The 16,554-nt window shown below is 39.4% G+C and overlaps 1 protein-coding gene across 1 annotated transcript in view; it reads right to left on the reverse strand.

Annotated features, from left to right (window-relative positions):
- The window catches only part of LOC111158576 (StAR related lipid transfer domain containing 13), a 179,132-nt gene that overhangs the window by 32,062 nt on the left and 130,516 nt on the right, over window positions 1-16,554 (reverse strand). The window contains exon 4 of the mRNA XM_022520697.1: window positions 4,803-4,866. Within this exon, the coding sequence (XP_022376405.1) occupies window positions 4,803-4,866 (64 nt within the window). The remainder of the gene's footprint in view (window positions 1-4,802; window positions 4,867-16,554) is intronic.

Raw genomic sequence — 16,554 nt, forward strand, 5'->3', positions numbered from 1 at the left:
TGAGTCTAATAATACAACAATGAGGTTTATATTTTCTATAACTTTTTTCATTTCCTATTTCTAATAATTCATTTGTACTGAATTTTACAAAAGTATCCTGGTAAGTGGCAGACCAGAAATTAAAACTAAAACAAACAGAACCCCAAGTCACTCCCTGTAGACAGTTTGAGAAACTTTGTTCTAGATTGAGCAGAAGTCAGAAAACTTTCTGTAAAGGGTCACAGATATTAGGCTTCTGGGGCATGAAGTTTCTGCCACACCTACTCAAATCTGCTGTTATAGCCAGAAGAATGAGTGGGCTTTGTTCTAATACAGCTTTCACTTTCTTTACAAAAACAGGAACAGTGGTTTGCCAACCCCCAATCTAGAGGATAAAGCTGAAGGGTTGCCGTATGAAAAGTGAAATCTCTATTTCGGTGCTTCTTCAGAGGAGAGAGCTAGAACCCAACTGACTAAAGTTTAATCAAATAGCTTATTATCCGGAAGACTTCTAATAATTAGAAAGAAAATCAACTGCCTTGCAATGCAGTGAGCTCATCATGTCTGGAAGCAGACAAGCAGAGACAAGCAGAGGCTGAGTGACCTATGAGCGATGCCCTCAGAAGTAATTCTGTAGTGGACGAGAGGCTGGAGGAGATGACAGAACATCCCTTCCAACTAATAGATCCTAAAGTTCTAGGATATTTCCATGCAATTATCTTCAATTCAAGACTGTAATACTTTCCAGCTAAGTGAGTGCTGGAATAAAATGTCATTTTTCTCTCATTTGACCCTGCTATTTGGAGCTGTAGAGAGGTGACTAATCTGGTGGGAGAGACGGGGGCCTGTGTGACAGGCGGGGAGTGGGTGAAGTGGAACAGAGACCAGGCCCCCAGGCAACAGCTGCAGCTCCTCTGAAACGCTGATGGGCACCCAGGCCAGGAGAGGCTGGCTGCAAGGTGGCAATTAGTCATGGTTTCTGTGTCGCTTTCTACCTTTGGTCGTGATTTCAGAGTGCTTTATTAAAACTACAACTTTAACCAGAACCTTTTGAAGTCCCTCTTTCTCTCTTGGGACATCTTCGGGAAGAGTCTTGTGTGCGTACGTGTCCTTCTCCTTCCTCATTTAACAGATAGTCTCATTGGACTCTTCGGCCTCTGACTTTGACTTTGAAGAGAAGTCATACCACATAAACAAGTCACCATAACTGGGGGATTTTAAAGTCATCACGAAGCAAGGATGAATTGTGTAGTTAATAATGGAGAGGAAACACTTTTCTGAAAAGAAGTAGGTCTGCCTGTGCTTTGGAGTTTTGGAGTTTTTAATTTAGAGGGAGCGCCGATATTTATTTTTTTCTAAAAAATGAGAACATTCTTAGTGAAATTATATATTCCTCAGAGACAAATGCCAACTAGACACGGCAAAAGAATTTTTTTTTTTTTCTTGATGTTATTTGGCCATATCTTGACACTGGAAACAGGACCCCACCCAAGTCCACAGCTGCAAGAGGCAGCGAATGCATAGTTACATAGAAATTTAAAATATATCTTCCATTAGAATTAACTGGAGCTGAGTGGCTGAGTCCACCTGTTCAGAAGCTGGAATGTACTACTTGCAGAGCTGTTGGTGGGGTGCCAGTTGCTGGAATGCTTTTTGGCTGGGTTTTAGTAAGTTTTCCAGTGAGGTGTGTGGCCAAGATTGAGAATGGTCTTCTCTACCTGACTCTCCCAGAGACAGGGAAGGTTATCTTGAATCTCTGAAGAAACGCTTTTCTCTTGTGCAAGGAAAAAATCTTATGGTACTATCTTGAGCGGGGGAGGCTAGAGTGATTTCATTTTTCTTGGGGCTTTACAAATAGCATTTGATCCACAAGGAAAGTACATGCCTAACTAGGAGGCTTCACCATCCTTCTCTATTTGTGGACTTGTTTTTTTCTCTCTTGGGTGAACCCACCAAACTCTTCGGAATTAAAAAAAAAAAAAAATCAAACAAGAAGGAAATGCAAAGCAAAGCAATGAGATTCACTATAAGAGATCCAGAGATAGTTTTCCACGAAGACATTAAATAAATCGTAGCCTTCTGTACAGATGGCAAGAAACATCTCTCTTCTAAAAACAAGAGAAACATATAACCGTATGTATGGCTGGGGAAACTCTGTCTCAGGCCAAGCTTCAGGAGCTCACTCAGACTCCAGCACAGTTCTAAATTCTTTGAAAGGCAAGGAGGGGCAGTTTGGTGCCCGAATATCTGGGGTCAAACCCTGCCTATTTCTGCCTGACTTTGAGTGAGTCTGTCACTTTGGCCCCTGCGTCTGTGACACGGAGCCCATGATGAGGAACAGGGCTGACATACACTCCGTGTGAGTGTTTGCTGCCCACCACACAGTGAAGCCACCACACACAGCCCCTGCAGAGGCCCCAAAGGGAGAAAGAAGGACTGTGACTCTGGATAGTTGGGTGATTTGGGGATGACCTTCTGTAGACTTACACATGTCTGGGCCTCTGCAGATGAGAGCTGAGGATTATATTTTTATTTCTTGGATTGCCTAAAATGGGGACGTACCTAGAGGAAATGCTACTACTGGTCTTTTCTTTTTTTTTTTTTTTCTTTCAAAGACACTAATTCCGGAATGATTGCAGCATCACAGGGTGCTTTCCTCAAGTTTCACTTTCTATATTTGAATCACTTGGCCTATTCCTAGCTTGTATTTATTTTTCTTTTTTTTTTTTTTTTTTTTTTTTGCAGTAAAATAAAGGATGAGCCTATGATTTGTGAAAGGGGCAGATGACAGGAACGCATGCCTCCACACAGGGTCTCCTGCATAATTTCTTCGACCACAGCCCCCGATGTGGGTCATTACTGAGATCCATGGGGCGGTGGAGACCACATGTTGAAATTATTTATTTAAAAATTCAGGCCATGTCTTCTCAATTTACAACGTGAAAAGCAGTATTTTATTCAGGTACATGCATTTGTGAGGCCTCTAGCTAAGCCAGGGCTGTCTGGGCGTGCGCCACTACATCCAACATCAGGAAGAAATTAAGATTGTCAGAAAGACTGGAGTGACCAATTTACAGAGAAGCTTTTGTGAAGGTAACACATAAAGAGCCCAGCCAATGGCATCTGGGCCCATCTCACATCTCACAGCTTCTGAAAAACAGGTGACTGGGTGAGAGTCCCGTCATTCCACTTGGCTGAAGACAAATCATGTCATTAATTTTTGTCTTCCGTAATACAGTGTAGCTACAGATCTGGATAGGAAGCCGTATAGACCAGTCACGCTTTAGATGCACAGGCGTGGCTGTGTCGGTTTTAATAAGAACCATGTGTTACAACCAAAACAACATCTGACCCTCCTGCTTCCAATAGTATGTCTGCTTCTCAAGGGGTCTATTCAGCCACGCAGCTATTGGGACATTTATTCCCACATTTTTAATTTGTCTTCAGCCTAGACAAATTGCTCATATTTTAATATTCCTTTGGATATTGTTTTTTGCTCTTTTACCTCATTAGCTTAAATCCTTTGGTTTCTAACTCAAACCCTAAATTGTTTCTAAGGTGAGGTCAACCAAAATTCATTCGCTTTCTTTTTTTTTCCCCTTTGAGCACTATTTTAGAACAGAAATTCAAGGTAAGGTTATTTTTAAAGATTAGGTTACTCCGGAGTGACTAAAAATCCATTGGATTTAATGATTTCTCTGTGTAGACCAGGATAAAGAGAGCACTTTGTTTTAACTCAAAGATGTTTTCTCTGCTTCCTCAAAATATACTGAGGCTTGACTTCTTACAAACTGGAGACGTGAAATGAAAAAAAGTATGAACGATCTTAATTCTGAATTTCCCAAAAGGATCAGTTAAGTGAGAGAGCGAGGTATTTCAGCACGGTGGTGGCCGAGGTATTTCAGCACGGTGGTGGCCATGAGGAGTCTGGGTTTTGGAGTGAGGCGTGCCTGAGTCTGAAACCCAGCTTTGCCACTCGCTGAAAGATCGTGAACAAATGACAACCTGTTCAAGTTTTACTTTCTTTCCCCCAGGAAACATAGGATCCCTACCTCGGTGGGTTAAATGAGAGCCTGCATGGTACGTACGTAATGTAGCTCCTAGAAAACAGTAAGAGCTCAATAAAGTCCAGCTCTATTTTAGAACTGAAATCTCCAGTCTCATTAGTACAGACAGAATAGCACATGCGAGTCCTGGAACAGGGAGGAGCATAGTGACTCGTAAAGCAGAACGACATTCCTTGTGACCAGAGAAAAGCACACAGGAAGAGGAAGGGTGAGGAGGAGGCAGGTTCAGGATCATGTCATCACATTCCCTGACATCCCCTTGACCATTATGAAATGATCCTGCCTGAGGATGAGCACATCTTCAAGCATACGTGGAAATGAAATGCCATTGAAAAGGACGAAATGGAAGACATTTGGCATGGATCCAGGGGTGGTTCTCTGCATTCTCTTAATCTACGAATCACTGTGGAGTATTTGATTCTGATATGGAGTGGATATTTACAACTAAAGAAACTTCTAAAATATGACCAAAAAGACATGTCATATCTTTATGCAAACCCTCTGATCAAAACAACAGCAAAACAAAAAAACAAAACAAAACAAAAACTACAGCAAAACAAATGGTGAAATGATTGGATCCTGGCCTGGGTTTCCAATGGACTTATTTATGATGGTTATGATAAGAAGAGATATTTGGAGAACAAACAGATCGTCAGGCATTTCAGAATTTCGCTTGCGTTTATGATGTCCTTAATCTATGACCGTGAGCTTCTTTTGTTGATACAGCCATGATCTTAGCAAGGTAGAGACACCTACCTTTTTCTTTTGGAAGTTCACATCAAGTTTCATTGAGGCACACTTGTTCAATGTATTTAGTCGTCTAAAAAGAAAGAAAAAGGTGATGATTGCTACTACAAATAAACCTAAATTTTCTTTTCAGCTTGATAATTCTCATTTATTGCCAACAAAGTCAAAAGTGCAGAAATAAGAAGTTATGTCCCAAGAAAGTACTGCACCCATCCAGATGTGCTACAGAAGTGCTCCCATTGGTGCTCCAGCCCCTGGTCTTGAGAAGACTCTGCCGTGGAGCCTACCAATCCCTGCCCAGTCCCTAATCTAAACCCAGTCTTTTCCTGGCTTCCCTTTCCACCATTGTTGGAACCTATGAACAGTCCTTTTAGCCCTGTTCTCATCAGCCCCTCTATTCATTTGCCGCCTCGACCATGCTAGTCCCCAAATTCGTATCAACTCAACCATCTGTCTTCTCCCTGGCTCTTGGGCTGGTGGGTGTAAATGGAAAAATAACTCGGTGCTGAATTATACGTGCTATAGACTAAATTGGGTCCCCACCAAAATTCATATGTTGCAACCCTAACCCCGTGTGACTGTATGTGGAGTAAGAAATAATTGAGGTTAAATGAGGTCACAGGAAACAGCCCTGATCCAACAGAATTGGTTCCTTATCAGGGGAGACACTAGAGGGCTTGCTCTTTCTCAATCTGCCATGTGAGAACAACAGTGAGAAGGTGGCTGTCTGCTAGTCAGAAAGAGAGTGCTTACCAGGAACTAAGCCCTGCTGGCACCTTGGTCTTGGACTTTCCAGCCTCCAGAACTGTGAGGAAATAAATGTCTGTTGTTTAAGACACCCAGTCTGTGGTATTTTGTTATGGCAGCCCGTGCTGACGAATAAATACATTTTGATTTTCAGCCTCAGCTGGGCTCCGAAAATTGCTACCCAGCATTCCTTTCATTTTTTTCCTCTGGTTGGCTCCCAATTTCAGATTGTGAAAAATATCCCAGTCCCACACAGAGGACTTAGCCACTACTGCTGATGAGAAAGTACAGCTGAGTATAAGCCCTTGGACATGAATTCTTGTATTAATCCTTTCCTTCATCACACACACAAACAGGATGTTTCTCTTCTTTTTCAAAACTAACCCTTTATTTAACCTTGTTATTGATTTCAACATCTACCACTTCATCTGGGACCACGATACCTCATTCATTCCCTCACCTCAGCAGATTCTCTCAACTGCTTTCTTCTCTTTAAGAGGATCCCTGTCTGGAAGAAATTGACTAATCAATTAGTTAGCTACCTAAATAACCAAGATCACACTAACTATTAATTCTCCCTTAACCCTAAGTTTTTCTTCAAGCAACCATACTACCGACCTCAATATTCCCCTCCTTATCCTACTCAGTTTACTGAGAACCATTTCAATTTTCATTCATTCACTCTTCAATCCATTACAACCCAATTTCATGAAATGCTATTTGTAAATACCTTGACTGTTTTGTTTTATCTCATTACTTTTTAAACATCATACAGATTGAATGCATAAGGTTTAAAGAGTCAAATATTACATTCCTGTCCTTTTCCATTTACCCCCTCTTTGGAGGCAACTCTTTCACTTATTTCTTTTGTTGGCGTTAATGCTGTTACTTCTTTTTTATTTTTAAAAGATCTTATTTATTTATTTGCCAGAGAGAGAGAGAGAGCACAAGCAGGGGGAGAGGCAGGCAGAAGGAGAGGGAGAAGCTGGCTCCCTACTGAGCAGGTAGCCCGATGTGGGACTCGATCTCAGGAGCCTGGGATCATGACCCGAGCTGAAAGCAGACGCTTAACAGACTGAGCCACCCAGGTGTCCGATGCTGCTACTTCTTAATTTTACAGGTCAAATCATTATTTTTAGACTTTGTTCTATGAACAGTGAAGATTTGTTTTTTACTACCTATTCCCATCCCTCACCTTCCCCACAGACATTCATACCCTTTATCTATTATTATAGTTATGTCATAATTTCGTAACTTTTTGATAAATCAATATTCAGTGTTTATTACATTTACTATTGACCATGTAAATGTTGTTCACACGTATATCATACTCTGATGACTTTGTCTTCCATTTTCAACTTTTCATTATCCCAGGAGTTAATATGCATCCAGTTTGTTTCCTTAGTTTTCAATGTATTTATTCCTAAATTAAAACTCAAATACTTCCTCAGTTATCTCTAGCTCCCTAAGTGCATTAATCTATTAATATCTATTAATCTAATTTTTTTGTAATGTCTCTCTCAGAGCCTTCTGACCTGTTCTAGCTGGGGTTTGCTGCCCTTATTATAATTTTATTTTATTTTATTTTATTATCATGGACCAATCAGATTTCTCAGCACTCGGATTCTCAGATTCTCCTGGAGTATGTTTTCTAATATTCTGGAGCTGAATTACAAAAGAGGCCAAGAACCTCAATATTTGGAATGTAAATACCAAGTTGAGTGTCCCCCCCTTCAACTATGCCTGGTGTCTCCCAACATAGGGAACTTCTGTTTTAACCTCTCCAGAGAATAATCTTCTTGTCTTGTGCTGATGGTGGGAAAGAAAAGTCTCCTGGATATAAATTGGGGGAGTAAATTGAGGGTTCTAGCTACTTTAAAACAGAATTTCAAACAACCCTCTTCTTTTTAACCTACTTTAAACATCATTCCCCATTTGGAGCTTTTTAGGATTACTGTGGTAGAGACTGAGTTAGTTTATGACTTACTTCAATGACCACTTAGCTTTCATTTCTTGGGCTTGCCAAGTTCCCTACTATATTAATTCTGTTTCTCTGCTTTGAAAATTTTGTAGTGGTGGTGTCTCTCCCCTTGCTTTTGTGAAGGTATGTCTCTCTACATCAGTGAAAATTTAGAAAGCAAGAAAAGTCAGATGTTCAGTCTCCCATCTTTGACCAATGACTTTTTCTTGCATCGGCTTTAAATTTTCAGCTCAAAGAGTTTTGACAATTTTAACTACTCTCAAACAAAATAAAGAACATTTTTTCCCATGAGAAAGTTCTCTTGTGCTCCTTTACCATCAGTTCTCCTCACTACCACATCCCCTCTCATCACCCCCAGCGACACCCTCTTTCTGATTTCTGTCACCATAGACTGATTTTGCCAGTTCTTGGTTATCATAAAAATGGAATCACATGGTATGTACTTTTGTGTGTCTGGTTTTTTTTTAGTCAACACAATGTTTTTGAAATTGATCCATTTTACTGAGTATTGCAGTAATCATTCCTTATAATCGCTGAGCAGTTTTCCATGGTATTAAGATATGCAACTGGTTTTGCATACTTTTTTGCTGATGGACATGGTCAAAAGTGGCTGTTTCCAGTTTTGGCCAATGGCTTTTTGTTCATCAAATTCCATAACTTTTTTTTAGCAAAGACCTATCTGTAGCAATGGACACTAATTACCACTCTCTATTCCTTGAAACTCTTCTCTTTGGCATTCAAGATCATGAATTCTCTCATCTCTTGAAACACTGTCTCCTTCCTGTCACCAAGTAGTACTTGCCCTTAACTACTAATATTTTTTAGAAATTAGACTGTAGTTTTTGCTTTTTACTCTGTATAAGTATACTGATATATCTTATCCCATCTTAAAATAAATTAGACTCTGATGATGCCCAATCCCCTTTCTCTAGCGCAGACACTTCACTTGAGCCCCATAGTTACATTTCTAAATACTCACTAACCTCACCCCTTTTTGTGGGGCTCTGCTGGCCCTTTAAACTCAACTTTCAAAACTGACCTCATTATATTCTCTTCAAAACCTGCTTCTGCTACTTCATATCTTATCTTGATTAAGAGCATCACCAAGTAGGCCACCCACACTGGAATATGGAGTCATCTGGACACTTTTAAAAAAGATCTGTGTTCATTTGATTACCAAATCCTGTCAATTATACTTCCTTGATATTTTTGAAGTCTTGCCTCTTCTTTGGTCCTACTTTGGTGCTTTCTCAACTTTTACCTAAAGTCAGGCAATAGCCTCTTCATTGGTTTCACTACCACTTCAAATGCTTCAATTAAAATCAGTTCATTTCTCAACTTTTTCTCATGTCATTCATTTATTTAAAAATATTTGATGATTCCTCTCATTTTCAGCCATCTCCAATTTACCCACTGACTACACATTCATTAGTGTCAAATATATTAAGCAACCCTGGATTAGAAACTGAGCATTTAGTCTGAAGCTATCTTTAGCATGGGATTGGCCTTTGCTCTTATAGCTGACAGCCTATCTCTTTGTCCAGTTCCACACATGTTAACATCACTGCCTAAAAGCTAAAAGTGGTATGTGAGGTACTTTTTATATATACATTTTCACTTGGGTATATAATGAGATATATAAGAGCTTAAATAAACATATGATAAGTAAGAGCTTAAATGAGTCCATGTTGCTCATTTGGCAGCTCTGTAGCAGGTTTGTTTAGGTAAAGATTGCCTATTATTCATAAAATTTACTTTTCTAATAAACTTGTTCTTCCATTATACTTTGGAAGCACACAAACAAACCTTTTTATTCTATGTAAAAGTTTTTGATCTACTACATATACAAAAGCCATCAAAGGGCTCATCCTTCATATATCACATGCCTGAATATGCTTTATACTTTCTGACACAAACAGGAAGCTAATTTATCATTTTTTAAAGCTAGAGACTCAAACTAGATTTGACCATGTAGATTTAGTTCCTTTTATCTCCCCTCAACTCAGATATTTGCTGGCACCTTAAGAATTGCTTCTCTATTTGGAGAAAATATTTGCAAAACCTGCATCTCATAAAGGACTTGTATCCAGAATAAAGAACTCCTTAATAAATTCCATAATGAGTCAAACAATCTGATTTTAAAAATGTGCAAAATATTTTAACATACAGTTCTAAAAGAAGATATTCAAATAGCAAATAAGCACATGAAAAGATGCTTAACATCAGTAATTAGGGAAGAAATGCAAATTGAAATAATAAGACACCACTACATACACTGGAATGTCTAAATTAAAAATACTGACAATACTAAGTTTTAGCAAAGACATGGAATCACTGAAACTTCCAAAGGATACAACCTCTTTGGAAAATAATTTGGCAATTTTATAAAATTAAAATATTTTCTTAGCATTGACCTAGCGACTCTACTCTTATTTATATCCAAGATAAAATAAATCATACATCCATACAAAGACCTGTACTTAAATGTTCATAGCAGATTTGTTCAGAAAATAACCAAAAAGTGGAAATAACCCAAAGGTCCCTTAACAGAAATAAAAATTGTGGCACATACCTATAATGAAATATTCAACAATCCAAAGGCACTGACTACTGATACATGCAACAAAATGGATGAGTCTTAGAGGCATTATGTTAAGTGAAAGAAGCCAAATGCAAAGAGCATTACTATAAAATTCTATTTATACAAAATTTTAGAGAAGGTAGCCCTGTAGTGACAGAAAACAGTTCAGTGGTTAGTGGTTGCCAAATGCCAGCAATATAGAACTTTTTGAGATAATGGAAATGCTCTATATCATGATTGTGGTGATAGTTACACAACTGTATATCTTTAACAAAATTCATCAAGTTGTATATTTTAAGTTGGTGATTTTTGTTGAATGTATTTTATACTCTAATAAAGCTGAATAAAAAACACTGTAAGTGAGTGACATCAGTGGGAATGGTGGAATAAAAATCTCTAACACTCTGGGACTCTATAAAAGCAAGAATAATATTGGCAATGATTGTAAAAATCAACTTTTGAAGAACTTTGAAAATTAATAAAGGCTTGAAATAATCCAAGTACTGTTTATTTAAGGAAAAAAATTACTGAATTTATGTAAGAACAGTGAGATTTGAGGCATCTGAACTTGTCATATTCTCATGTTTCTTTTCTCAGTTTTGCAGAAGCTTTGAAAAACAACAGCATCACAATCAGAGTAGCTGTGAAAACTGACAGCCTAGAAGCCCCTGGAGAGGGCAGAATGGGTTTGGCTCCCCCAAAGTTCCATTATTAAAGGACTATCATTATCTAAGCTGTCTGGCAATTCCCTGAATGCTCCCATTCATACGGCTTATCTTCATTTAACGTGACTCTGAGCTCATCACTGAGAATAGTTTTTTTCTAGTACGTTTGTCAAAAACAATCAGTGGCAATTATTTAATATCACATCTGCCTGAAATGGAGATAACATTTGGGCCAAATAAGATATGAACCAAAAGAAATGAAAAGAATAGCTGCAGGAATGAGATGTCCATAGGGGACTTAGAAAAGTTCTAACATATTCTTAGAAATCTAGAAGTCAAGCACATATGCAGAACTGTGTGCATACCTGGAAAAGGTATGAGAAGGTCCTAATTTCTCACCTCTGTCTGGTATTGGTGATCTGCACAAGCAGGAAATAAAAGCTAAGGCAGAGTTATCAACTTCCTGCTGGAACACTGAAACCATAGCCAAATATGCACAAAGAGCCTTTGGCAAAGCTGGGAGAAGTACTGGTTCAAGGCACTTAAGGAAATCTCTGTCATTTGCTGACCCTCTACTCTAAGAAGGGACTTCAGTGGTAATATATTGCAAAGGCTTCAGACTTTAGACAATTAGCTGAGGAAAGTTACTAAATAATTGCAACAAAAACAAACCTTGGGGAGAGGTGGGGTCTGATTTTGAGAGTTGCTACGTTACAATGTTTAAAATGTCCAATATTAAGTGAAAAATTACAAGACAACAAACTGATTCTGAACTTCAGATGGAGAGGCAAAAGACACAGAATAGCCAACATAATACTGGAGTACAGAAAGGAAGCCGGAGGATTGATACTACCCAACTTCAAGACTTACTATAAAGCTAAAGTAATCAGGACAGTATGGTATCGGTAAAAGAATAGACAGTATATCAATGAAATAAAATATCTCTATTTTAGGCCCATACAGTGTGGTCAACTGATCTCTGATGAAGGAGCAAAGGTTATACAATAGAGAACTGATAGTCTTTCAACAAACTGTGTTAAACAACTGAACATCTACACACCAAAAAAAAAAAAAAAAAAAAAAATCCATCTAGATATTGACTTTAGACCCTTCACAAAAATTAACTGAAAATGAATCGCAGACCTAAATGTAACTATGAAATTATAAAACTCCTAGAAGATAACATAGAAGGAAATAATCTAAATGACCTTAGGTTTGGTGGTAACTTTTTAGATGCAACACCAAAGGTATGATCTTTAAATAAACAGCTGATAAACTGAACTTCATTCAAATTAAAAACTTCTGCTCTCTGTGAGACACTGTCAAGTGTGTGAGAAGAAAAGCTATAGATCTGGGGAAAATATATGCAAAAAATATATCTGAAAAAGGACTATTAGCAAATACATACAAAGAACTCTTAAAACTTAATAAGAAAACAAATAATCCATTTAAAAAGTAGGCAAACAGTCTGAACAGACACTTTATCAAAGACACACAGATGACAAGTAAGCATATAAAAGGATGCTTACCATCATACCGCATTATAGAACTGCACACTAAAATAGCCACGAGATAAACATGGTACACCTATTAGGATGACAAAATTCTAAAACACTGACCACATCAAATGCTAACAAGAATGTGGACCAACATGAATGCTCATTCTTTGCAGCTGGGAATGGAAAATGGCACAGAACTTTGGAGGATAGTTTGGTAGTTTCTTACTGCCAAACATACTCTTACCATAGGACTGAACCATCACACTCGTTGGCATTTATCCAAATGAGTTGAAAACTTATGTATACATTAAAAAAAAAACCAAACCTGCACAGGAATGTTTCTAGCAGCTTTATTCACAACTGCAAAAACTTGGAAACAACCAGATGTCCCTTAGCAGATGAATGGATAAATTAATTGTAGTACTTTCAGATAATGGAATATTATCCAGCACTAAGAAGAATTGAGCCATCAAGCCACGAAAAGACAAATCATGAAGTGAAGAAGCCAGTCTGAGAGGGCTACATACTGTGTGATTCCAACTACAGAACAATCTGGAAAAGGCAAAACTATGGAGACATTAAAAAGATCAGTGGTTTTCAGGAGGTAGGAGGAAGAGAGGGCTGAATAGTCAGGGCACAAAGGATTTTCAGGCTGTGCAACTATTTTGTATGGTACTATAATGGTGAATACAAATCATTACACATTTATCAAACCCAGAGAATGTGTAAGACCAAGAGTAAAACCTAACACAAATAATGGACTTTGGGTGATGATGATGTGTTGGTGTAGGGTCAGGAACAGCCGTGTCCCACTCTGTGTGGTATGCTGCTAGTGGAGGAGGCTGTGTATGGTACAGGGGCCTAGAGGAACTCCCTGTACTTCCTGCTCAATTTTTCTGTGAACTAAACAGGCTCTTTAAAAAGTCTATTTTAAAAATCACTTTATTTATCCAACTTTGAAATTACTGATGTAAAGTGATCTGCATTTCTTTTGCTCTCCATCTAATTGCCCATTAAGATCTCAATCCTAAACCATCATCATCGAAGACATTGCGAAATTCTGGGTACAATTTCAAGTATCATACACACAACCACTCAACTCCTCCTTTCAAAATGTGTATGTGGGGGTGTCTGGGTGGCTCAGTGGGTTAAACCTCTGCCTTTGGCTCAGGTCATGATCTCAGGGTCCTGGGATCAAGCCCCACATCGGGCTCTCTGCTCAGTGGAGAGCCTGTTTCCTCCTCTCTCTCTCTCTCTCTCTCTGCCTGCCTCTCTGCCTATTTGTGATCTCTGTCAAATAAATAAATAAAATCTTTAAAAAAAATAAATAAAATGTGTATGTGTATCAGAGCTACAGGTTGTACATTTTAAATATCTTACAATTTTATTTGTCAAATATGCCTCAATAACACTGAGGAAAAAAATGAGCTGATTTGCTAAGATGAAAAAAAAAAAAAAGACACAAAGAGAGAAGATACTCTCTACGGTGGCCCGAAGCTAGATAGACAGTTCAGCGTGATGTAGCACCAGCCTGTGACTTACCTTGCACAAGGTAAAATAAACAATGGCTAGACTCCACAAGAATACAAAACAGATGAAACACACATCCCAGAGAGATGTAAATGCCTCTTTAAGGACTGGCTGCCTCAGGTAAAAGAACATGTTACATAACAGAAGTATTCAGAGCACTTTAGCAAAACCCCTGTGAAATTCTGCTATGAATGAAGCCAATCTGCATTCAGGACAAGTGGTTAGCATTGGTATTTGTTTACCTCTAACTTACTGTGAAATAATAGAAAACCCTTCAGATTATCTGAGTTGGCCTAGTACTGGTTTCCTGAAAAACTAGTCCTGCATGAATAATAATTTTGATTATAAAGTTTATTTTATTTGCTGCATGAACAGTGTGTCCTCCACTGGATTAGAGTTGCTTTTGAGGCAGAAACCATAATTTATTCTTCAAAACTACCACAGGCCTGGCAGGAAAGTTCATACATGGTAGTTTCAGTAGGTTTTTCTTTCTTAACAGAACATGCTTTGTTTATATAGGTCCAATCAGTGATTGATTTTTAAGTAGTCGCAATAAACTTTGTACAGTCAGAGTAACAGAATTATTCTCCCCCACTGAAAATGACAGGCTAAGGACTGCATCTTATTTGCATCCCTAATGTCTAGCACAGGCACTGGCTAAAGTGAATCCTCTCAGTAAATGTTTGCTAAAGAAACTTATGAGCTTGGCAGACTCTGGGGACAATTTGGTCTGATGAAAAGAATTTTCAGATGAAGAGACTAAGGATCTGAGAGGACCACCTGCTCAAGGGAGCCACACATTACTTAGCAGTGGAGATAGGACTTCTTCCTGCCAGTGATTTCTCTGCTCCTGCCTACCCAAGAAGAATTGCAGTGGGGCCTGGAAAATGAGAGCATAGTCCTGTTGCTAACACAGGCTCTTCAATAAATGGCAGTTTCCTTCCCCTCTCCTTTTTCTCCACGGAAAGAGAAAATCCAGTACACATGATGAAGCCTGTCCACTTTGCGCTTTGAGCACACTGGATTTCTGTGTTAACATAAGCAAAGCCCTTTGATCTTTTTAGAGGAAATGTCACAACCATATTTTTGCCAGGACCTGTTAATTTCTACGGTTGTCTTCAGAATCCTTAAGAAGGGGCTAATCCATTAGTAAGGGGAAACAGAAATCTCATTTTAAGAGTGAAACCTGAGGTTCCAATGGGAAAGTCAGTAAGAAGAAAAGAAGTCAAGGCTTGTCCATCCAACGGCGTGCCATGTACCAGGAAGAAGGGGAGGTGCTGGGAATGCAGAGGTGACCGGGATGTGGGATCTGCCCTTGCGGACCTCACGGTCCTGCTTGCAATGTAAACATGACAAAGAGAAGAAGGAGCAACTCACTTCCTGAGTGCAGAATGACAAAAACCTTCCAAAGGAGAGATGATTTGAGCAAGCCCATGAAGGACTAAGAGAGATATGCTGTCTAGGCTAAAAGAATTACAGGCAAAGCAAACAGGTATTAGATAGCATGCTTTAGTCTGAATGTTGCAAGTCTGTGAGTGGGATTAACTGCAGAGAAAGGCAGGGTCTAGATCACAAAGGACCAAAATGAATATGTCCAGAGTAATCTGGGCGAGGGGGAGCTACTGAAGGATCTTAGGAGAGTAAGGTAATTTGATGGCACATCACAAACATAAGTAGTGGCAGGATGGAGAATGAGCTGAAGAACAGTTAGGATGTATTTATGATAGTGTGGGTGAGAAATGACAAGGAAAAGACGGGAGTGAGAGCAGATGAAGCTTTTGGTTTTTGATGTGTAAGCTGCGGAAGAACAGAAAGAGAGGGCGACTTCCAATTTCAGGCTTTGTCATTGTGCCACCGAACACAGAAGCAGTCACTTAGGGAAGCTGGTAGAGAGCTGGGAGGGAGAAAATAAACAGCTCATGTTTGGAGGTATTAAATTTTAGCATCCTTTAGGATACTGAAACCTACTCGGGAATGGTGGGCGGAGAGACGATATACACAGAAGATGTAGAGTAATTGAGCCAACCATCCAGAGAGAATTCAGAACCCTGGAAACTCCAGTGTGTCAGGCACTGGCCAGCGAGGAGGAACCAGGCTCGGGTAGGTAAGAGGGCAACGGAACTAGCTGGAGGCTGAATCCAAGAAGCCACAGAACGAGCATTATGGAAAGGAGGGAGGAGATGGTTAGTTGTACCAAATATTTATGGAAAAGGAAGTGCTATACAACTTAAAATGTGCCTTTTGGATTTAGCAGTTAACCAGGGCTGTTTCAGAAAAGAAGAGAACATTTTCTTTACATGTAGAAGCAATAATATAACTCATGGACTGGCAGGTTATTTTCTTCCAGCTTGCAGTTCAATTTAACACACATTTACTGAATTCCCGCTCAGCGCAAGGCCACGAGACACCCATGCTACACCACCATGTAAGATACAGTCCTTACTATGGAGCATATAGAAGCTGGTAGAATGCATCGATCCCCACCTAACCAGAACCAGAGTGGGGCGGGGGTCAGCGTCAAATCGTGGGGTGCCCAGACTGCTCTGAGTACACAGGAGGAGACCCTGAGAGAGACAGTGCACAGAAGGGCAGGATTCAGGGGTCATGCAGAAGAACCAGGAAAAGGCACAGCTGCGTGCTTGCTGGGAGAGCTGGGATCTGTGAACAGCGCACGTGCTGGGAGTGTCTGAGGGTGACAGGAGGGTGGTCTGGGCCGAGCATCCGAGAGGATTCTTCCACTTCCACGGTGATGGAGGCC

Source organism: Enhydra lutris, unplaced genomic scaffold (genome assembly GCF_002288905.1).
Source record: "Enhydra lutris kenyoni isolate GAN:26980312 unplaced genomic scaffold, ASM228890v2 scaffoldscaffold60, whole genome shotgun sequence".
NCBI classification, from domain to species: Eukaryota; Metazoa; Chordata; class Mammalia; order Carnivora; family Mustelidae; genus Enhydra; species Enhydra lutris.